Source organism: Momordica charantia, assembly GCF_013281855.1.
Source record: "Momordica charantia cultivar OHB3-1 chromosome 2 unlocalized genomic scaffold, Mcharantia_2.0 BLBB01000002.1, whole genome shotgun sequence".
In the NCBI taxonomy this organism is placed as follows: Eukaryota; Viridiplantae; Streptophyta; class Magnoliopsida; order Cucurbitales; family Cucurbitaceae; genus Momordica; species Momordica charantia.
Window position 1 is genome coordinate 5,170,432 of NW_028275160.1, and position 21,347 is coordinate 5,191,778.

The window sequence follows — 21,347 nt, forward strand, 5'->3', positions numbered from 1 at the left end:
AAAAGATGCTGAAATATTCAAAGTGAGGTTTTAAAATTTTAGGAGCAAAAGATTGAAGAAAAAAAGATAATTGAAAGTTCATGCCTTTATATTATTATTCTCTCCTTCCCCACAAATCCTAAAAGGGAAATTTTCGGTTTTCACAATAGTAACCTACAAATTATTTTCTAAAACCCATAAGTAACAAAAAGCTAAAGTTTTTTCATTCTTTAATTGAAAATATATGCAAGGAATTTTGTTACAATTACAACCCACCTTTTACCATTTTACTTTAAAAAATTTTCTCGTATGAATCTCTTCATAGGCATAAAAGCGAAAAGAGGCGAAATAATTACACATGTATTAAAAATTAAGCAAAATCAAAATTGTGAATCTGGAAAATCGGTGAGATTCAATACAACTGCCAAAAACTACTCGGAAGTTTTTTCTCTTCTCTTTTTGCTTCTTTTCTTCTTCTTCAACAATCCTTTCTCCGCCAGTGTTTTCTGTTTCTGTTTTTTTCGTTCTTTCACTTTCTCCTCAAATCCATCATCCACCATCTTCATTGCTGCCACACGTCTAGCCTTGTAAACCTGCCAACAAAAGTTATAACCTTAATTTAACTAAATTCACTTTTGATTTGCTGACAAACAGTGAAAAAAATCATATCTAATTATCACGAAATTTGTATACTATTTAATAAAATTATCGGTAATGTGGTTATTTCATGCATAAACAGCAAGAGCTGCTCAAGCAGTGTTCCATCATACGCATCACTGCCGTTTAGTCCAAACTATGGCCATTACAAACGAGAGAGCCAAGAAAATTCATAAGATTTAGACCGGAACAAGTTTCTAGACTTGTCAGATTATGATAGTTGATCACAAACAACGCTAGAAAAACTGTGCCTCTAGATGATTCCCTCAAAAATAGATGTTATCATGCACAGAGTGACAAAATAATAAACTATTTTGGCTAAAAAGAACTCCATGATGTACCAATTGGAGCGCGGGAACTTTTTCACTCTCAACATGAATTCAACTTGTGATATGAAAGAAGTAGAGCCTAGAAAGCATTCAGCACTTACTTTTGTAATATTTTCAAGCACCTCATTCTCCTTGCATTCAAAATTTTCCAATTGCTTTCCGACAACAGCCTCTATTTCATGAATAAGCTCGACATCATTCTGCAAACAAACAAAAGAACAAAAACAAAACAAAAAAAAAAGCTTTTAACGTTTGATGCTGAATTGATCTCCAAGACCTATCGAATTAGATACTTAAAATTATCCACCACATTACTCACTTGGGTGATAAAGCTCACAGCCAATCCTCCTCTGCCTGCTCTTGCAGTACGTCCTACACGATGGACATAATCTCTTGGAAACCTGAATTAAAATGTTATTATATTTATGTCACAAGCATTCATGGAACACTTTAACTTAAGCACATGAAATCAATTACAAACCAACCTTGGAATATCATAATTGATAACAAGATCAACTGTTGGAATGTCCAAACCCCGACTGGCAACATCAGTTGCAAGCAATACAGGAACTTGTCCTGATTTGAATCGATAGAGTGCAGCAAGCCTCTGAGACTGTGACTTGAATGAATGCAATGCTGCCACTTCCTGATCAAGTTCTTCAAGTAACAGTCCCAAAAGATGACAACTTCTGCATACAGTTATAAAAAATAGTAGACACCAATTTTAGAGAGAGCGGTAACAGAAATCAACAAATTAATGAATTAGTTGTAAGAGAATAAGCCATGCCTGCAAGTTTGCACAAATATGATTGCTGAACGAATACCCATGTCTTCCATTTTAGACAAAATATGTAGTAAATATACATCCTTCACGTTCTTTGGAATAAATACATATTGCTGCTTGAGCATTTCAACTGTCTTGAAACCTTCATAAGCCTCATAAAAGTAAGCCTTATTTGCAGAAAGCTCAAGCAGTGTTTCCAGATCTTTAGTCATTGTTGCAGAGAATAATAGAGTTTGACGGTTACGTGGCAAGCATTGAAAGATTACTTTCAATTCCTCTTCAAAGCCAACATCCAATACTCTATCTGCTTCATCCAAAACTAGGAACTGAAGAATAAAAAGTTCATTAAGAAGTCAAGTAAATGAGCTGCTTGGCATATATTGCAGAGGATCTATTTTAAAAAGCAAAGTGGTTATTTTGTAATTTCAATCAATGAAATTTGTTTCCTATCCAAAAAAGAAAAAGCAATGTGGTTATTCATCTAGGAGAACTAGCAATATGAATAAGAAACAAACTACGAGAGGACAAACAGCACTTCTTTGGTTTTAGCTTCTTCACACCATAACAAAAAGGGGGAGATAAGAGATATAACAAAAAGAATCTCCAGTCTTTGCAGTTTCCTGTTCTTCTTTCTTATTAGAGAGAAATGTAAGCAACAACTTAACCATTACGAAACAATTGTTTCCTTTCATCTTGGTTCTCAGATATAATTTCGTGTCCATGAGTCAAAAAATGAAAAAACTCGAGAAACAAATTGTCAGCTATTAGTGCCAAATTTTCTAGATATCGTTCCAGTTTAAAATAAAAGCAAAAAAGAGAAATTTATGTCATTACTTCTATGAATGCATTACACCCATTAATCCTCTGATCCCTTAATACTCATCAATTTCAAATCAGGGTAGTACTGCACGTAAAGCAATAAGAAACGGGTATGAAAATATCGAACCTTAGTCTTCGAGAAGACGAGAGGGATGTCAGGATTCTCCTCCAGCAATACCTTAACCCTCCCCGGTGTTGCAATTACAATGTGAGGCCTCTTCAACAAACTCTGCGCCTGGTTCAACATATCCATTCCTCCAACAACCACAGAGCATCGCAAATGCAAGGAGGAACCGAGAGCCCTAAACTGCTCCGCCAATTGATAGGCCAATTCTCTAGTAGGAGTGACCACCAACGCGAAGACGCCAAAAGGGGTCTCCGAAAGGCGTTGAAGAATTGGCAATGCAAACGCAGCAGTCTTGCCACTCCCGGTCTGGGCAAGACCAAGTACGTCAAGGCCAGCCAGAATCTTCGGGATGCAGTGGGTTTGAACCGCCGTGGGCTTCCGCATAGCCAGTTCTTTGCAGGTGCGGACGATCCATTCCGACAAGCCGAGGTCGGCGAATGTAACGTTGTTGGTGGATGTAGTGGCGAGGTCTGTGGATTTCTCGACCTGAAGAGGTTTCTTCGAGGCAATGGTCTCGACGATGGTGGAAACAGGGCCGCCGGTAGGGTTTTGGGAAGGTTTATGCTTCTTCCGATGGGATTTTGCAAAAAGTGGGAAATTCTCGTCGACTGTTACCTCTTCATCCATGGAATCCGAGCTAACGAACAACAATTCCAAGAGTTTCCAGCTTTGAAAGATTTTCCAGCAAATTTTTTGTTGCTTCACTGCCAATTAGTCTCTGCTGGGGAAGGCTTGGCGCTCGGCAGCACGCGCTCAATTAGGGCAATATAACACGAAAGTCATGAACTTGGGGAGAATTTTTTTGTATAAAATATTTATCGGATAATACGAGTACTTGAATTACATCATTTTAAATTTTTAAAAAAATTTAATTTCATTCATTTCTTTTGTTTAAACACTATTTTGATCCATCAATAAACATAACTAACTCATATGGTATTATTTTTTATCAAAAATATAGTGATTTCGAATTCTCAACCTCATTTATATTAAAAAAAATATATGAACATAGTTCAATTGTCCTTTCCCTCGTCTAGAGTTTTGCTTAGTTACCAAGTGACCATTTTGGTCACTAAAATTATGATAGAAAAAATAAATAAAATTGATAGATCAAAAGGTAAAGACACCAAAATAAATATTTCAAAAGTACCTAAATTAAAATTAATAAAAGTTAAAAATATTAAATACTAAATAAAAATTTTGAAAGTAGAGGATCAGAATGAAATATCAAGATCAAAATAATATTTAACCTATTTTGGAACAAAAAATCAAGATATGAACTCTCTGCCGGAGTCCCTCAACAATCAAACACATTTTTTAGTTCAACAATTGTGAGAATAGAAATCTGACCATCGACTTCTTAATAATAATAGGTGTCTTATCCACTTGAACTATGACCGTCAAAATCAAACCATCAGCTTTAAAAATAGTAATAACTATCTTATCCACTTGAAACGAATTTATGGCACTCATGGCAGGCACCTTACCATTACATTATTCTGAATAGTTAAATAAATAGAGAATACAATACAAATAAGCATAAATCTTATATCTAAACCTATTGATGCTTTAGCCAACAAAATTATTTCTCTTATTATGCCGAAGCCGATGCGCCTTATAATCATTTGAAAGGTTCAATTGTGAATAAGCCAGGGGCCTCTGCTTGGCTCCTCCTTGGCTCTTGACTGCATTCACAAGCATCATCAAACCAAACTACAGCAGCAACACATAGAGCCCCTTCAACATCTGTGCAGTGGGGCGGGGTATACATCGAGTGGTTGGAACCGCAGTTTATCCTTATGAGGCAGCGCTCCCTCCTACACAAATATGCAACTCAATATTGACTTACCTTCAATTCCAAATGAAAGTGAGCCTAAAAGGAAAGCAAAGAATTTTGGATAATGACAGGGGGGTAAACGGGAAGAGTTACCGCATCTAAGTCTATCTGGAATGGCTTGATGAAGTCCTCGAACATGATCGGCGACAGGCCCTTCATTTTCTCTTCAACTTCCTACAAGAGGGGACAAACAAAGGGAATGATAAAATATGTAAGACTTGTGAAACCATGAAAATTCAATTTGTTGAAAATGGTTTCGATTAAAAACTCAGAAGGTGAAGAATTAAATGAAAATAAAAGCTACCAGTCTGCCACTGATACTAATAATAATGATTAAACCAAACGAAGCAATGGCTTAGAAAGTAACTTAAAGTAATAAGCTTCATAGTATTTCATAAAAATTCACCCATATTCTCAATCCCCCTTTTAAAGCTAGGTTTTTGTCCATTTATATAGGTTCCCGTGGCAATACAAGTATAAATGACCAGGATTCTCATATTCTGCTCATGTGGTGGTAGGGAACATGGTTTAATTTATTCCAGTGGCCTTTTCTTTTTTTTTTAGATAAGAAACATTTTATAGACAAAAGGCACAGAACCACAAAAAAACAGCCTAAGGGCTCTTCGCCTCCCAAGAACTAATGAAGAAAAGCTCTCCAATCTTGCAAAATCGATGAGGGACTGTAATTACAAAAGAATTTTCTATGCCTATAACACCACCAAGAAGTGTGTAACGGAACTATATTCCAGTAGCCTTTTCATCTAATCATCTTCAGTAATCAGGGACCCCTTAATCTGGATGTATACACATATATGGATCTGTGCATGCACGTGCCTGTACGTGTTTGTGTTTTAACTTTGTGTTTTAAATGTAGAACCAAATTACACTACACTTTAACGCAAGCAAGTGGATATTGACATACCAATCCAGTAATTCTAGACTTTTCCAGCAGTTCTTCAGTAATCATTTCCAGTATGTGCCTATTCTCCCTCAAACCATTCATGGCCAGTTCTTCTGTCTCCTCGATATACTGCAGAACAAATACTCAAACTTTCACAAAATATAGATATTTCATATATCAAAAGATGAGCTCTGAAGAACGGTCAAAGGTTTTCCATTTCTTTTCTTTTCTTCTTTCAACGAGTCCAGGGTTGATTTTATAACACAGAACCCATACATGTAGTTCAGAAGTAGACTGTTGATACTGTTCTTGTTCTAGACAAACAGATTATCTGCTACATTGGCCATTAATTTCACAATACACTTGCTTGTTTAGAGTTGCATTTTGAACATTTCTAATTTTGTGGTGGTGTTGGAAATCTATGGTTATGTACGGGATAGAAATGTAATCGCCCAGAAATACTAAAAATCATACAAATTCCAAGTAGGTTATGAATCTTCCCATCACTTTTTTGCTAGAAATAGTTGCATATTATCAGTTCAGTTTTATTGTATTTTCATACGATTTTAAATATCCAGCTACAAGTTGGATTCAAACAATGATGCAAATCATGTCAATATGTCATGCATGCACCCTCTTCAGAACACATTAGGATACAGTAATGGAAACTGAAGAAACTGGAAGTACCCTAGTCAACTCCCGGGAAAACAGCTCAGACAATTCGAGTGTCATATTGGCCGGAATCACTTGTGGATCATCCCACTGACACAAGAAAGAGGCAGAAGATAAGCAGGTTAATCGAGGGTAATTGATCAAAAGCAAAGAGTATCAGGTTATTTTGGCAACATTTGAACCACTAGAGAAGAAGAATACCCTGTATCTGATCAATTCTCCGTCTGGATTATCTGGTTGATCCGCCAACCCAATTCTCTTGGTTAAAGCAGTAAGCCCAAGTCTTGAATTTTGAGGACTAATGACCATCTCCCTAGCAATCTGGAAACACAAGGAACTGAAGAAGTTTAACTTCAGATAAAAATCTTTTACGTTTATCTCTGGACATGCCTGCCTTTTCAATTAAGAAATAATTTTAAGATAGGTACTTTAGAGCAAAGCAAAATACTCAGATTCCAGCTTTTTATGATTAAAATAGTTTAGAGAATCTTGTGTGCAAGAAGATAATTAAGAGGCATGACAGGAAGTTATGTTTCTTATTATCCGATATAATTATAACTTTTCAAATCTTTTATAAATAAGACTAGAAATACTGACCTTCGTTATTTTCTCTAGGTCATCCTTCCCTCCGTCAGTTATGTCATTGCCAAATATAAGCCGTTCGGCGCAGCGTCCTCCATGAGCTACCACCATTTGCATTTTCATGTAACCAAAGGTTGTGTAACCTTGGTCAACCATGTCTTCTCGCGGGAAGAAAACAGAAATTGCTGTTTCCTAATATTGAAAGACAACCATGTTAGCAGATAACATTTCCAGAGAACTAAGTGGTACGCATAATTTTTATGCCAGAAATACCACCTTGCCCCCTGGTAGAAGCTGAGAAAAGGCATGCCAATCAAAACGAGGAAACAAGTGAGCTAATAGTATATGACCAGCTTCATGTACAGCCAGTAGTCTTCTTTTGTCAAAAGAAACCTATTGTGCAGTGACCAAAAAGTAATATTAGCAACGATAATGACCAAAGTATTTGTGAAATGTCAATGAGAAGATGATGATAGATTTATACTCTTTCTTCACATTTCTGTTGCTCTTCTTCGGTGAGAAGTACCCCCATTCCCTCAAGCAGTTGTTTATCTAGGACATCAACAATGTCTTGCTGGTTGATCTTGGAACGTCCCTTTCTCACCTAGTATCCAAACGAAATTAAACATCAGAAGTGAAGAGTAAAGTGAGTCTGCTCAGAAGTGAGAAATTTCAGTACAGATAAAAGACAGAAACTTTGTGGCAACTTTGAACACCACGGCAAAATTGAAGTGACTTATACGTACACTTAGAAAGAAAAAATAAGTGAAAGGAGCCTAAAAACACCATAGTGCTGCAATGACCAAATAGATTGAAAATATACAGATGACCTGAGAGGCCTATTTGGCAACCGTCAAATACTAGTCAAACAGACTTCACAGTGTGGGAATGGGAGATGAGAAAAAACAAAACAAGAGACTTCATAGACTAGATTCTATGCTAAAAAATAATGGGTTCCATACGTAAATATTCCAGCCAAACGTACGTGTACAGAAGGGTATCTCCAACAACGTCCCAAGGGAAGAATGAAAAAGTAGTAAAATCAGAGTCATCGACAATAAATTTTATTACACTGTACAGCTCACAACCTCCTCTTGGAGTACTTTAAACACATTTTTTTGGTAACAACATCGTTTTTTTTTAATATTGATTAATAGGCACTTTTGTATTAGTTGTTTGTGGTAGACTGTTTTATTCTCTCTCTCTACGTTTTTTTTAATATATGATCTTTTTTTCTTTTTTCTTTTTCATAAAAAAAAACATTTGAAATAAAGGCTAGTTTGCAAAAATATTGTGATGGGGTCAACTCTTCTCAAAATTCTTAATTTCTCATTGTTTTTGACGGGAAAGGTCATATATTTAACTTTGTAATTTAAGGTTTCCCTCTAACTTCTATCCTTGATGTATTGTGCATTCATGGAAAAGATAGAAGCATTGCAGGTGTTAATCTAATTATTGAAATATCCTTCAGAACCAGAGAAGCTTACTCTTTTCTGCTCAAGTTATTGAAGAACAAAATGACGGTATTCACGAGACAAAATTAATAGCCTACCGACATTATTGCTGCCTCATTGACAAGGTTCCGTATATCTGCTCCAGAAAAACCAACCGTACGGAACACAAGCTGTTGAGGAAAAGACAGTGGAGATGATGAGTAGGTGAAATTCCAAAACTAATTGGAACCTTAAAGAAAAATGCAACATTAAGTATAGAGATACAAATAAAAGTAACCGAATTAAGCAAGTCAACAATGCTACAACAGATTGAGGCAGTAATATTTTAAGAAGTACCCATGTTCTTTTCTTCCCTAAACGCCCTCTCGAAAGTGTATCACCTAAACAATTCACAAAAATACCTGAATGGTCCATTTTTTGATAAGAATAACTGAATGGTCCATTGTTCTGAATAAAAGAGAATAGATGCTTTAAACCCTTTTCTGCTCATACAAAGTGGAAGATATCGATGGCAAATCAAAATATGGAAGAATAATTCCATGGTCAAGCACTCTCAAAATTAAAGCAGCAAGAAGAAAGGAACAAGATATGATGAAACAGATAGAAACTTGTTTGTTCTTTCTTTACAATCCCTAATTTTGACCTAGAATTTATGAATGTAATAATGGCAAGTGAGTGTGAGGGAAACATCACTTCTAAGTCTCTAAAGATTTATTGAACTTACAAAAGATAGTTTATATAGAAAACTTGAGAACATAACAAGTCACCGGGAGAAGTCTATTTCAGCAAATAGTGGCTAGTTCACCAAACATATACATATTATGATAATTACAGCAATTAAGGGGTTGTTTTGGAGCCGTCTTCAAAAAAGAGCTTTATGCTTTTAGATCAAAATTTTAACGTAAATATGTTAGTAAAGTTTTCCAAAATTAAATTTCTGTTTCTATTATTGTTTTAACTTAGGTTATTGTTCATTCCAAAATCATGAACGTGAGGATAGTGATTCCAAATATATGACAACATCTTTAAAGTAGTTTTAAAATTGACAGCCCCTGAAAAAGATGTTTTCCATGTCTAGTGACAAATGCTAACAAAGTAATTTTTGTTTTAAGATGTATACAAATCATAATCTTAACCCTCTAATTTCCTCTTCAACAATCGTTTTATTTCTCCTCCATCACCCTTTCAAAATAGTGCAAAGATCGCAAAGGTTGATGAATCCTGATCTTATTCAACTTGAGGAAACAGGGTCAATATTTGATCAGAATTGAGTGAGGTTTCATTGAATTTTTCAATAGCAGTGAAGACATAAAATGGACTAAACTAAAATTGATAATTCAATGGAGAGCAGCGAGAAGCTCTGCAAAAATGCATGTAAAATGATTTGTTGTTTTAATTAGAAAAGCCATATAGACAATTAAACCTCTTGAGAGATAATTAATTCCTTCCAAAAATCTTACCTACCAAAAATGATTACAAATTTTCTCATTTTGTGCATTGGAAACATAGATACACAAGTCAAAAGGATGCAAAGCAGTGTGTAAAAAGAAGAAACCAAGTTAACCTTTCTAAAATCAACGTCCTCCGCAAGTTGCTTTCCAGCACTGTGCACACCAAATATTTGCACTCTCTGCTTTGCATCTGGCAAGCCTATGTACAAACGACGATCAATACGTCCAGCACGGACGAATTCAAGGTCTAACTCATCTGGCCTATTAGTAGCACAGATGAATATCACGGCTTGTCTAAGTGAGAACCGATCAACACCAGTTTTTTCCTTCCTGATAATAACCAGACAATCAAACTAATCAACAAAAGAAGGAAATTCTAAAAATGTTTTCAAACCCTAAGTTTATGTGACTGAAATTCCTTTCTCATTGACAAAATTTTCAGAGCACAAAAAGAAAATAACCTAAAGGCCAGAGTAAAGGGAACCCCCACCATGGGAAACTATTACATGAACACGAACACCTTCCATTCTAGGTTAAACTAGATGCAAAGCTTGGCTAGGTAAATGGTCTCACTTGCTAGTTGTGTTATGCTAGTGTTATGTTCATTCCTGTTATCCTACCATAGCCATTTTGGTCATCTTATATGCTCACTCACATTGTGCAATTCAAATATAGATTACTCAAATATATTGAATGAACCAAATGGCCTCAAAAGTATAATGGAAAACACGTCCATATTGCTAGCATTTAATCAAAACACTAACTCGCCATCAAGTTGTGCAATCAAAGCCTCAAAAGTTGCCCTTCTTCTTGGATCTTTTCTCGCATGCCTTCCAGCAATAGCATCAATTTCATCCACAAAAACAAATGATGGAGCCTGCAGATACAACAAGCTGTGATATTCTTCTTGGATTTTATTAGAGTCACAAAACTTATGAAGAGACAGTGGGATTCAATAAATGCTTTCATTGATATGTTTATTGAGTAGGAAATAAGCCAAGACCAAGATTCTTCACTGAGCTTAACCACAAACCAAAATTACATCGTTGCAAGACACTCCCCAACCCCCACTCCATAAAACTTACCTGTATAGAGTTCATCTACCAATGTTCAGAAAATGAAATGTTTCCTACCAGAATGCCAATTAAGACAAGTTCATAAACGACATGTAAAATCTGGATAACTAATTCATGAATCATAACAATTGAATCAGCAATGCATAATATAACTTACTTGGACACCCATAACAATATTTGCATGTACACCATAAAAGAATAAGTTTTTAAAGACCTATAAATAAACTTGAAATGAGAATCTAAACACAAGGACTTATTTGGAAGACTATTTTCAAAACCAATTCCAGTTTTGTTTTCAAAAATGTTTCTAAGAACTATTTCAGGTGGCTTTTTATTTATTGCTCCTAAAATTACTTTTTAGAAGCAAATATGGAACCTGTAAAAATAAACTAAAAGGAAAAGGAAGAAAAACTAAGTGGTCAAACAAAACGAATCCCTTTTTTGTTCAAATAACAGGAAATTATGGTAATAAACAAAGATAATCCACGACACCCCCACATTTCTCAAAGCTTGCCAAGTGGTTAAAGAAAAAGCATAGTGGAATTTAACTAAGTGCAGGAAATATTAAAAACAGAAAAATAAAGCCATAATTTAAGGAGTGCACTTCGAAACTGCAGGTCAAAAACCAAAATGGATATCAGGTAAACTTTCATACTCATAGCCGCTCGAAGAATGGGTGCTACCCCAAGATGCTTTGGCAATTCATATTTCGGAAGGAATGGACATAGTTAGTCTACTGAGAAGTTGTCATGAAAATAATAATAATAACAATAAACACAAACTTTTTCAGGTGACATAGCCTACATTTCTTCTTGCAATAGAAAACATCTCATTGATCCTTGCCGCACCACTTTTTTCACTATCTGTGAACTCTGCCCCCGATGCAAAGACAAAGGGCAATCCACTTTCCTTGGCAAGCGTTCTCGCAAAAAGTGTTTTCCCAGTACCAGGAGGTCCAGAAAGGAGAACACCCTGTTATGCACAAAAACTAAGAAGTCAATTTCATCTCTTTATATTCTGAGAACAGGGCAACAGAACAACCCATGCTTGACCGGAATGGAAGAAGGGGAAGGAAAAGAAAAGGGGAAGATTTACCCGCACAAACTGCACCCCTTTTTCATAGTACTGCATAGGATTTTGCATATATACCATCAACTCATCAAGAAGATCCCAAACATCACCACCCAAAACTACTTCCTTGTGCATTGATGTTGTTTCACCAACATTTCCAACTGGCTGGCCAAATCAAAATGACCGAGGTTGAAAACATTAGACAAGTAACAAAGAATAGATGGTCGATAAATATATATAAACAATCTAAAGCTTTACCAGGATAAAGTTTTCTGCATACGCCATGTCAAAAAGTTGATTGTACTTTTTATAAAGAAAACGCTTAGAAGTAATACTTAGAAGCATAACAGACTCCCTAATAAGCCACAGGATCAATATTCCAGGCAGCAATGCAATCAGAACTTTGAGGAAATAATGGATCTGGCGCTTCTGAAGGAGATCAACTTCAACCCCAGAACCAGTGATAGCCTCAAACAAGTGAGGATCAAGGGGAATATCAACCTATTCAAAGTATAATAGACAAAATTAAAAACTAGGGGAACAGTGCATGGTGCCATAGTGGTCAAACAGCAAACTTACGATATATTCTAATGGAAAACCTTCTTTCATTGTTACGTACAACCTTTTCAGGTCCTCAGTGAAGACAACAGCAGCAACCTGTCCTAAGACAATCCACAGCATCATTGTAAACCAGTTAAATATAAGACCATGTATAAGAACATGTGTAGTGCTCAAATGACAATGTAAAATTTTTTACTGAGACAACAATAGAATAAACTTGATTGTGCTATTACTAGCACTATTCATTCTGTTGAACATGCAACTGATATAATTAACTCACCGATACCGATCTTATTATGCTTCCAATCAAGATTTATGAAATATAAATGCTATGTTAATAAATCAGTAACTTTTTAAACAGAATTCGTATTCTCCAAGCACACGAATTAAAAGGAATTAAGCACTAAAAAACTAGGAGAAAATGCATTTAAAAGTTGCCAGAGGCCAATAAGTATGATTTTCAGGATATGCATAACATGGGAATAAGAGCATTATACCTCAGAGCAATCAAGTTTGTCAAGAAAGTATGTGTAAGGAAGTTTAGGTCGATAACGCCACCATCTCTTAGATATCCAAAGTCCCCTTGTTCCTTGAGTATCTGTTTTTCTCTCCACCACGTCCTTACGAAGACTCTTTTCAACCTCTTTCATGTCAAATTCAACAACATATTTAGCACGTAGAGAGTCTATATCTTCAGCTAATTTCTCTTTTCTAAGGATCTCCTTCCACATTTGTAGCCTTTCACGCCACGTAGCATCGTCTTTCTGTCCTGCACTAGTCGAGTAAAGTATAAATGTTTCTGGCTCTAAAGAATGTAAAATTGAGTGTATCGCACACCATAGATGGATGTTTAACTGAAATATAGCACAATTCTCTGTGGCCTTTTGGTTGGGATAGGATCTATTTTACAGTGTTCTACTAGTGCTTAATTACCAATTTTTATGAAGGACTCAGTACCACAACTGCTCATCCTGTAGAATAATACAAACTTGATTAAACAAGTTTATAAACCAAAACAAGTCATAACACAGCAATCATGGAAGCCACTCATTCTTTCGCCCTTTCTAACTCCTACTGGAATCTCAAGTCACCGTACACTTACCAAGTAAAATATTTATCTTTAAATCATGATCTTGCCTTTTTCAAATATGTATAAAATCATATAAATACAATGTAAATAAATTAAACAAAGACATCGTTGTCATGCAGCCACTATTTATTTTTTTTTAAAAAAAAAGGATCTGGCAATCAAAATTTGTTTGGGTTCTCAATACAGTATTGATTTCAGCAAGAATGTCCTTCTAGGGAAGAAGGGAAGGAGAGGGGGAGAGTGACAGAGATTTCCTGCTTACTCAATGTAATGAGAACAAACTAGAGCAATAATATACACATACCAGAAAAGCAAATGCAGCAACAAAGGTGAATTAGAATAAACAACAAATAAACTATAAAGCACGTTGAGTCTATCTATAAACCATAACCTGATATTCCCAACTGTTCTTTTATCTTCTCCTTTTCATCACCCTTAAATTTTGCGTCACTGTCAATGATTTTTTTAACATTTTCTTGCAGAGGCTCCAAATCATCACTCCATGCATCTTCTCCAACATAAGAAGAATCTTTAACAAGGGTTCCGTCAGTTCCTTCAATAAATTTCTTTATTTTCAGACCTTTGGGCGTTGTCTTCCTCCATAAACCTTTCTTAAACCTGCACAGTGCAGTAAAAAAAGCCAATCGTGACTTACAAAGTAGTGGATTTAGCTAAGAACGACCAAAATGAAACTCACGATAGATTCCAGCACTTCTAATCAAGCAAGGTTGTCTTAATCTGTAAATTTCTGAAAGTTTCCTGAGAAGCTTAATAGAGGAAATAATCCAGTGACACTACAGAAGTTAATGTCAATTTACTCTTTCTATGCTACAGAACAAAGAATGTAATACTGTTTCAAGCTAGGTTGACTACTACTAGATTTGAAACAAATAACAATAATAATAAGCCTAAAAAAATTAGTTATTGACTTGTTGAAGCTTTGAATCAAGTTCCTTATTGAAGGAGAGGATGACACAGATGCAAACAGATTATTACTAGATACTGATATTGATCTGTATGGCCAGGGACATTATCCTCACCTTGAGAATGTTTTCACCCGTTAACCACCATAAACAAGTATTTTATTTTTACATGCACATTGGTGCATCTTGGGCTTCTTTACAAAAAAATCATGCAGCACCAATAAAAAAAATAAAACATAATATTCTGTCTTCACCAGATAACCATGAAGCTCATATACTTTTACATGCATATGGGTGCAACTTTGGCTTCTTAAAAGTATAAATAGGCAGCACAGAGTAAACAATATTCAGAAGTTGATATGCCACGTTAGAGTACAGGTTTGTATTTTAATTTTTGATATATTGCTTCGGCAGTTGAAAAAAGAAGAAAAATAAAACTGAAGCTCACTTTCTTATATTGTTAGGCGAGGGCTCAGGAATCAACGCTTCCATATAAGCCTCCGTAAGCTGTTTTCTTTGGCGATCTACAAACGGAGCTCGAACTGCCATATAAATTCTTTGACAAGAAACAATCGTAACAAAAGCATAGAGGATCAAGGCACCGACTCGTCTTGGCTCCCAGTTCTTGAGATCCTGGAATTGCAAAAGAAACAAAATATAGCACTATATAGCTTATTCAAAAAGAAATGTAGATGCAGAGAAGTTTAGAGAATCTACAGCGAAGTGTATGATTTCAAGTTTCAGCCGCAGGAGCATTTTCCATTATAAAAGTGTGAAGTTCTCTTTCATTTGTCCGAACTTGAATATCAACTCGATAGCAAAAAGTTCGTAGATAACATCATTTTATGCAATTAAAACTGCTTTAGAAAATAAAATGATGTAGAAATAATAATTCACCGTACCAATGAAAAAAGAAACAACTACTGCTTTCTTGTCAAACAAAAATGCTCTTCAAACAATTATTAAACGTCCTACCAGAACCTACAAGTTTTTATTATGGTCAATTGCCCATATGACCAGAACTTACTGAATCTTCTTGCAGTATAGGTCTAGTCAATTACCCACGTCAAAATTTTCATCTTCCGGGACGTCCTTACAATTAGTGAAGCCGTCCTAAAAGATAATCTTTCACCGAGAAGTGGTTTAAAACAAAAGTGACTAGAATAAAAAGCCACTTCAACTACATTGGAAGGTACATTTTTCAAATTTAGCATGATAACTCGATAATTTTTTTACTCGACTTCTCGACCAGAAATGAACAGAATAATGTATGATGAAATTGAAAGATTACCTTCCAGCGTTCCCAACGGTTCCAGCTTGCAAATTCCGGCAATATTTCAGTCTTAAACCTCTCCACCTCAGCTCCCAAATTCTCTAGCCGCTCATTAGCCCGCCCAAAAAATTCAACCAACTTCACATCAGCATGTTTCAAATCAAACCCAGTTTCCTTTCTCATAGACTCGCCAAAATTCAACCAAAACTTCTCGGAGCCGCGACGAACTGACCTAGTGAAACTTCGCCAAGGAAACCCGTCAGCTCCATTGCTATCAGCGGAACCTAGAACTCGAAATTTTGTCCTCTGGCGTGAGCACTTAGCTCGACGCTTGGCTGGCAGAGTGAAGAGAACGACATTTTGAGACCGTTGGACGAATGAAGTCGACGGGGAGAGAAGTTCGTTCGGTCTGCAACGAGTTCCTATATCCATCTCCGAAGAGATTGAGTTCGAATTGTGGAAGATAAGCTGAAAATTGAAATGGGATTGGTCTTTAATGGTTTCTTGGGGTTTTAGCCAGGGGTTTATATGGAACCAGCAAACACATGGACAGAGTCACTGTATTCGGCTAAAATTCACGATAAAGAAGCTAAAAAGCTTCACCTCTACAATGTTCGACCCTGAAATTCAACAAAAACTACAAACTACGAAAATTTCACGGCTCCGCTGCCATGTCTAGATGTTGTGGATGCCGTTTGCCTCGTCTTTTCCAATGTATTTTTGCCAGCAGAGGAGCTTTAGCTGCTGCTCGTAATCGACCGGACCCGCCGATAATCGCCCGGATAATTTGGATTCGATTGAACCAGCAACGCCATCCTCATCGCCTGATCCGTCCACTTTCAGCGCCCGAGCCCAGGCTGTGGCGCGCGCACTTTGGAGCCCGCTAGTCAACATGATCTTTGTTGCCTTATTGGGCCGGACATAATGGGCCAACCACCTGACGGTTGGTTTCTTATATGCAGGCCCATATTTGGGCCCAACTGAGATCTGTGCGGCAACTTTAGGCGTTTGGATAGCCATTTTGTAAGTCTACGGTTATTTATCTCTAATCTCGAGGAGTATGTAGTTATAAATTCTTCAAAGGCGATCGTGTGAATTGTTGGAAGAAATTGTGACGTCATCGAGTTGCTTTCCTGATGATAAAATTGAATATGCCTCAAATATAATGGAGATCTGTATTCGTTTTTGTAAAGGTGTTTGTTTGTGTGGGGAGGTTTATTTTTTCATCTTTATTTTGAATGTTTTAATCTATGATAAGATTCTCTTGAAGTAGGGGTTCTATTATGTCTTGTCAGTCACGTCTTATCTTTACTTTTTAAAAGTATATTCTATAGAGATAAGGTTGTTAGTCAGGGATCCTGTCCAGTCGGCCACGATATTATTCTTTGCTCTCATGTATTCAACTATTATCTTTACTATAGACTTATTGGGAATCTTCAAAACTCGTAGAAATATACTAATAAGCCTTACCCTGGATTAGAGTCATTAGAACCAATTTTATCTCTCTTAAGTCTCTTCGTTATGGACTAGTCTTCTATTTGAGGGGAGGAAATGGGAAATCACTTTTCTAACCTCCCTAGCTATCTCCCTTTTGTAAGTTTTTCTTCTTCTTTCTTAATTTTTTTTTATTTGTCATATCGTTAGTTGTTTTTTTAAGTTTATATTCACAATAAATTGTATCAATATCCTTGGTCAGCACACCGTAAATATGTTGAACTCTACCAAACAAAATTGTGTATAGCACCTCAAATAAATTTCCACTCCTACAATAGTTTTCTTTTTTTTAGTATAACATGTGGAGAGGAGGATTCGAATTCACAACCTTTCAGTTTGAGATATATTCCAATTAAGGTAGGTTCGCTTTGACCACTTCTGCAATAGTAATAGATATTTTTATTGGCCAAAACGAGCATAACTCAACAATAATTGGTACATACTTCTAATTACAAAGTTGTGAATTTGAAATTTATCTTCACATGTATTAAAAAAAAAAGATAGCTTGAGTTAAGTTAACTTTGGCCAAACACAATCCAGTAAAAATATATATTATTTTTCTAAAGTCCAGGGATACATTACAAATACAAATATTAAAATAACAAGAAATGAAGTGGAGTGGCCAAAAAATCGAACTCATCAACCAACGTAGTTCATCACAGTTCATACAATCTAGAGACTATGGATCGTGAACCTCATATCAACGATAAGAGAAATCTATGATCAAACCCACAAACCGATATTACCCATTCGTTCATCATTGTTCTTCTCGTCCACATCTCCTCCCATCAATCAATCTCTTTTTTCCTCCACCAATCATCAATCTCCCATTTCTTCTTCATAAACTCTCTAAATCGCTCAGCTCTCCGTTTGTCACACCACACCCACTCTCCACTCTCTCTTTGTTGCGTCCATCAATGGCTTCCGCAGCTTCCCGTGCCACTTTCCATCTCCTCCCCACCACATCTTCCTCCACTTCGTCAACCCGCGCCGCCCTTCTTCAGTTCGCGCCCGCCACTTCCTCTTCCTCAATTCGCCTCCGCAGCGCCGCCACTCAGCGCCTAGGCTTCGCCGCGGCAGACCCACTTTTCTCCCTCCACGTCGCTTCCAAGATTCGGCCGTTTCGGGGCAAGGCTTCGAGGGGTGTGGTGTCCATGGCGAAGAAGAGTGTTGGGGATTTGACTACCGCTGACTTGAAGGGGAAGAAGGTGTTCGTGAGGGCCGATCTGAATGTTCCCTTGGATGAGAACCAGAATATTACTGATGACACCAGGATTAGGGCTGCCGTCCCTACAATCCAGTATTTGGCCGAGAAAGGAGCTAAAGTCATTCTGTCCAGCCATCTGGTGAGTGTACTTTCGGGACTTCTAAGTTCGGCTTTTGTTCTGTTATATCAGGAAGTTGATTAGTGAATCTGGAAGACGGTAACTATTAAGCTGTTTCAAGTGGTTGTTGGCTTGGTTACTCGTCAATTTCCCAATTGGACATCTCTCGGTTAATGGAATCTGTAAAGTGAAGGGTTCGGCGATGTAGCTTTGATGGTACATTGCATCATGCATGTAGTGGCAAATGGGTTTATGGGTTTTTTAGCCTTTGACTACCAATCATCCAAACTTAAGAACAGGGTCAAATTATTCTTTTTACCATAAATAGAGTGCTTAAAACCTAGTGTTTATGCTGTATAAGCTTGTGATTATCTTGTTCATGATGGGTTTTCCAGAGACATTGCATGTAGTGGGAAATGGGTTTCTGAGTTATTGACCATTAAGCAATCCAAATTGAAGGACAGGGTCAAATTATTCTTTTTACCAATAAATAATTTGCTGTATAAGCTGGTGATTATGTTGTTAATAATGGATTTTTCAGGGACGTTGCATGTAGTGGGATTTTTGAGTTATTGACCATTAATCAATCCAAACTTAAGAACAGGGTCAAATTATTCTTTTTACCAATAAAGAGAGTGCTTAAAATCTACCGTTTATGCTGTATAATCTGGTGATTATGTCGTTCATGATGGATTTTTTCAGGGACGACCGAAAGGTGTGACTCCAAAATACAGCTTGGCACCTCTTGTGCCTAGGCTTTCTGAACTCCTTGGCATTCAGGTACCTTTTTCCTCATGATCTGAAAGAAGGGTTTCCTTTTCTTTTATTTGGCCTCCATTAAGGTCACATCTGAACATTTCTGTGAGTCATATCCCATCAGGTTGTGAAGGCTGACGACTGTATCGGTCCCGAGGTTGAGAATTTGGTTGCTTCCCTGCCCGAAGGTGGAGTCCTCCTCCTTGAAAATGTGAGATTCTACAAGGAGGAAGAGAAAAATGAACCTGAGTTTGCAAAGAAGCTTGCTTCTCTAGCTGATCTATATGTGAACGATGCATTTGGAACTGCCCATAGAGCTCATGCTTCAACCGAGGGAGTCACTAAGTTTTTGAAGCCATCTGTAGCTGGTTTCCTCTTGCAAAAGGTTGGTTCCTTTAATCGACATTCGATCTACTTGTTACCTGAAAAAGTATCATATATTTCTTCACATGATTTGCTTTTTTGTTTTCGATGATCTTGAATTATAACTGGTAATTGGTTTCAGACTGCTCATAACCCACGAACCTCAGACTACCCAAATAATTGCTGGCCTGATGTTTATATTGTTATTACTTTACCAATGTCTAATGATCTTTAACCCCTGCGGGTTCTTGCTTTAGGAACTTGACTATCTAGTTGGGGCTGTGTCAAGCCCAAAGAGGCCATTTGCTGCCATTGTTGGTGGTTCAAAGGTGTCGTCAAAGATTGGAGTGATTGAGTCACTTCTGGAAAAATGTGACATCCTACTCCTCGGCGGTGGAATGATCTTTACATTTTACAAGGCACAGGGACTTTCCGTGGGTTCTTCTTTGGTGGAAGAGGATAAGCTAGATCTGGCAACCTCCCTCCTCGCAAAGGCCAAGGCGAAAGGAGTGTCCCTCTTATTACCTACCGACGTTGTCATTGCAGACAAGTTTGCTCCCGATGCAAACAGCAAGGTTTGTCTGTAAATCTTGGTTCTTAGATCCATTTCTCAGACCAATGCAGTGCTATTGAAACGAATTTGATTGATATATATAGTGGCTTTAACCAAACTACCCATAATTTTCAACTGATTTTGCATTTTTTGGAAACTGTGGAATGCTCTATGGAGCAGGGAAATAAATAACTTAAATTTGCATTGCAGATTGTCCCGGCATCTGCCATCCCTGATGGATGGATGGGATTAGACATTGGACCAGATTCTATAAAGACATTCAATGATGCTTTGGACAGTACCAAAACTATCATCTGGAATGGACCCATGGGAGTGTTTGAATTCGCCAAGTTTGCAGTCGGAACAGAGGTAAGGCACCAATTATCTGTGGTGCCAATAAAAACGAACTTTTCATTGATGTCATTTTCGTACTAATATAGCCTAATAGATATTCGTTAAGTGAGAATTTGTGTGTGGGGGGGGGGGACTGTCACTCTTCTAACATGACATTCATGTTTCAACAACATGCCTTCCCCTATTATTGGGGTGGCCTTGATATGCCGACCTTCATATATTTGTGACAACACTGTGACCCGATGTGCGATCTCGAACATTCACGGTACTCTTAAGGACCTGCCTTGTTTGGTCCATCTGGTAGCATGACATGATTAGAGACATGAAAGCCAATACTGTTCAACTCGTGCACAGCATGTATAGCAGATGTGTTTATATGGTCACAGCATCAATCTGAAATATGCACTTGATTGCAGTCGGTAGCCAAGAAACTAGCGGAGCTCAGCGGAAAGGGGGTGACGACCATCATTGGAGGTGGAGACTCGGTTGCAGCTGTAGAGAAGGTCGGAGTCGCAAGCGTCATGAGCCACATCTCGACCGGTGGTGGTGCTAGTTTGGAGCTGTTGGAAGGCAAAGAGCTTCCCGGTGTCCTTGCTCTTGACGAAGCCGTACCTGTTGCCGTGTAGGAAACGGCTTATTCGTTTAATTTTTTTTTTCTTCTCGCGTCGCTATTGGATGCTTAAATTACGTCGTGTAACAGAGAAATATATTGTTGTAGAAGAAGATGAGTTTTCGTTGTAAAAGCAGTGATCTCGAAATGTTGTTCCCTTTCTGGTCTCTCCGCATTTGGCTTCCTTGCCTGCTGTGAACAGGCTATGGGACAACCTTTTTTAAGAGCTGTAATAAATTTGTGCATGAATCTCCACTTTCCTCTTACTTTCTCTCCGAGACAATAACCAGAACTACTTGAGAATCT

At 37.2% G+C, this 21,347-nt stretch overlaps 3 protein-coding genes across 3 annotated transcripts; 1 reads left to right on the top strand and 2 right to left on the bottom strand.

Moving 5' to 3' along the window:
* Positions 1-319: 319 nt before the first annotated feature.
* Positions 320-3,489, bottom strand: RH36 (RNA helicase 36). The gene is made up of 6 exons (XM_022294074.2): positions 2,696-3,489; positions 1,753-2,075; positions 1,451-1,654; positions 1,285-1,366; positions 1,067-1,165; positions 320-572 (listed from the first exon to the last, which is right to left on the bottom strand). Exons 1-6 carry the CDS (start codon positions 3,320-3,322, stop codon positions 411-413), a joined length of 1,497 nt encoding a protein of 498 aa, XP_022149766.1. The 5' UTR covers positions 3,323-3,489; the 3' UTR covers positions 320-410.
* A 600-nt stretch (positions 3,490-4,089) lies between these two features.
* On the bottom strand, positions 4,090-16,426 carry FTSH12 (FTSH protease 12). The gene is made up of 19 exons (XM_022293950.2): positions 15,605-16,426; positions 14,762-14,946; positions 13,782-14,008; positions 12,798-13,069; positions 12,319-12,396; positions 11,998-12,240; positions 11,764-11,904; positions 11,473-11,640; positions 10,357-10,469; positions 9,706-9,922; positions 8,240-8,311; positions 7,172-7,291; positions 6,964-7,080; positions 6,703-6,879; positions 6,307-6,426; positions 6,121-6,195; positions 5,455-5,562; positions 4,626-4,706; positions 4,090-4,512 (listed from the first exon to the last, which is right to left on the bottom strand). The coding sequence occupies exons 1-19, from the start codon at positions 16,016-16,018 to the stop codon at positions 4,435-4,437; spliced, it is 3,006 nt and encodes a 1,001-aa protein (XP_022149642.1). The 5' UTR covers positions 16,019-16,426; the 3' UTR covers positions 4,090-4,434.
* A 1,373-nt stretch (positions 16,427-17,799) lies between these two features.
* On the top strand, positions 17,800-21,307 carry LOC111018067 (phosphoglycerate kinase, chloroplastic). Its single transcript, XM_022294011.2, has 6 exons — positions 17,800-18,426; positions 19,108-19,185; positions 19,286-19,546; positions 19,782-20,099; positions 20,288-20,446; positions 20,848-21,307. The coding sequence occupies exons 1-6, from the start codon at positions 17,800-17,802 to the stop codon at positions 21,055-21,057; spliced, it is 1,653 nt and encodes a 550-aa protein (XP_022149703.1). The 3' UTR covers positions 21,058-21,307.
* Positions 21,308-21,347: the final 40 nt, after the last annotated feature.

What these genes read in the sequence shown, in the direction of transcription:
- RH36 (XM_022294074.2), bottom strand. Translation starts at nt 3,322, where the DNA reads ATGGATGAAGAGGTAACAGTCGACGAGAATTTCCCACTTTTTGCAAAA. An exon ending in ATCAATTATGATATTCCAAG is followed by an intron (nt 1,367 to 1,450) that starts GTTGGTTTGTAA and finishes ATTTTAATTCAG; the next exon opens with GTTTCCAAGAGATTATGTCC. An exon ending in TGCTTGAAAATATTACAAAA is followed by an intron (nt 573 to 1,066) that starts GTAAGTGCTGAA and finishes TTTTGTTGGCAG; the next exon opens with GTTTACAAGGCTAGACGTGT.
- LOC111018067 (XM_022294011.2), top strand. Translation starts at nt 17,800, where the DNA reads ATGATCAAACCCACAAACCGATATTACCCATTCGTTCATCATTGTTCT. An exon ending in TCATTCTGTCCAGCCATCTG is followed by an intron (nt 18,427 to 19,107) that starts GTGAGTGTACTT and finishes GGATTTTTTCAG; the next exon opens with GGACGACCGAAAGGTGTGAC. An exon ending in CTCCCGATGCAAACAGCAAG is followed by an intron (nt 20,100 to 20,287) that starts GTTTGTCTGTAA and finishes TTTGCATTGCAG; the next exon opens with ATTGTCCCGGCATCTGCCAT.
- FTSH12 (XM_022293950.2), bottom strand. Translation starts at nt 16,018, where the DNA reads ATGGATATAGGAACTCGTTGCAGACCGAACGAACTTCTCTCCCCGTCG. An exon ending in AAGGGGTGCAGTTTGTGCGG is followed by an intron (nt 11,641 to 11,763) that starts GTAAATCTTCCC and finishes TGTGCATAACAG; the next exon opens with GGTGTTCTCCTTTCTGGACC. An exon ending in GAGAATTGATCAGATACAGG is followed by an intron (nt 6,196 to 6,306) that starts GTATTCTTCTTC and finishes TTCTTGTGTCAG; the next exon opens with TGGGATGATCCACAAGTGAT.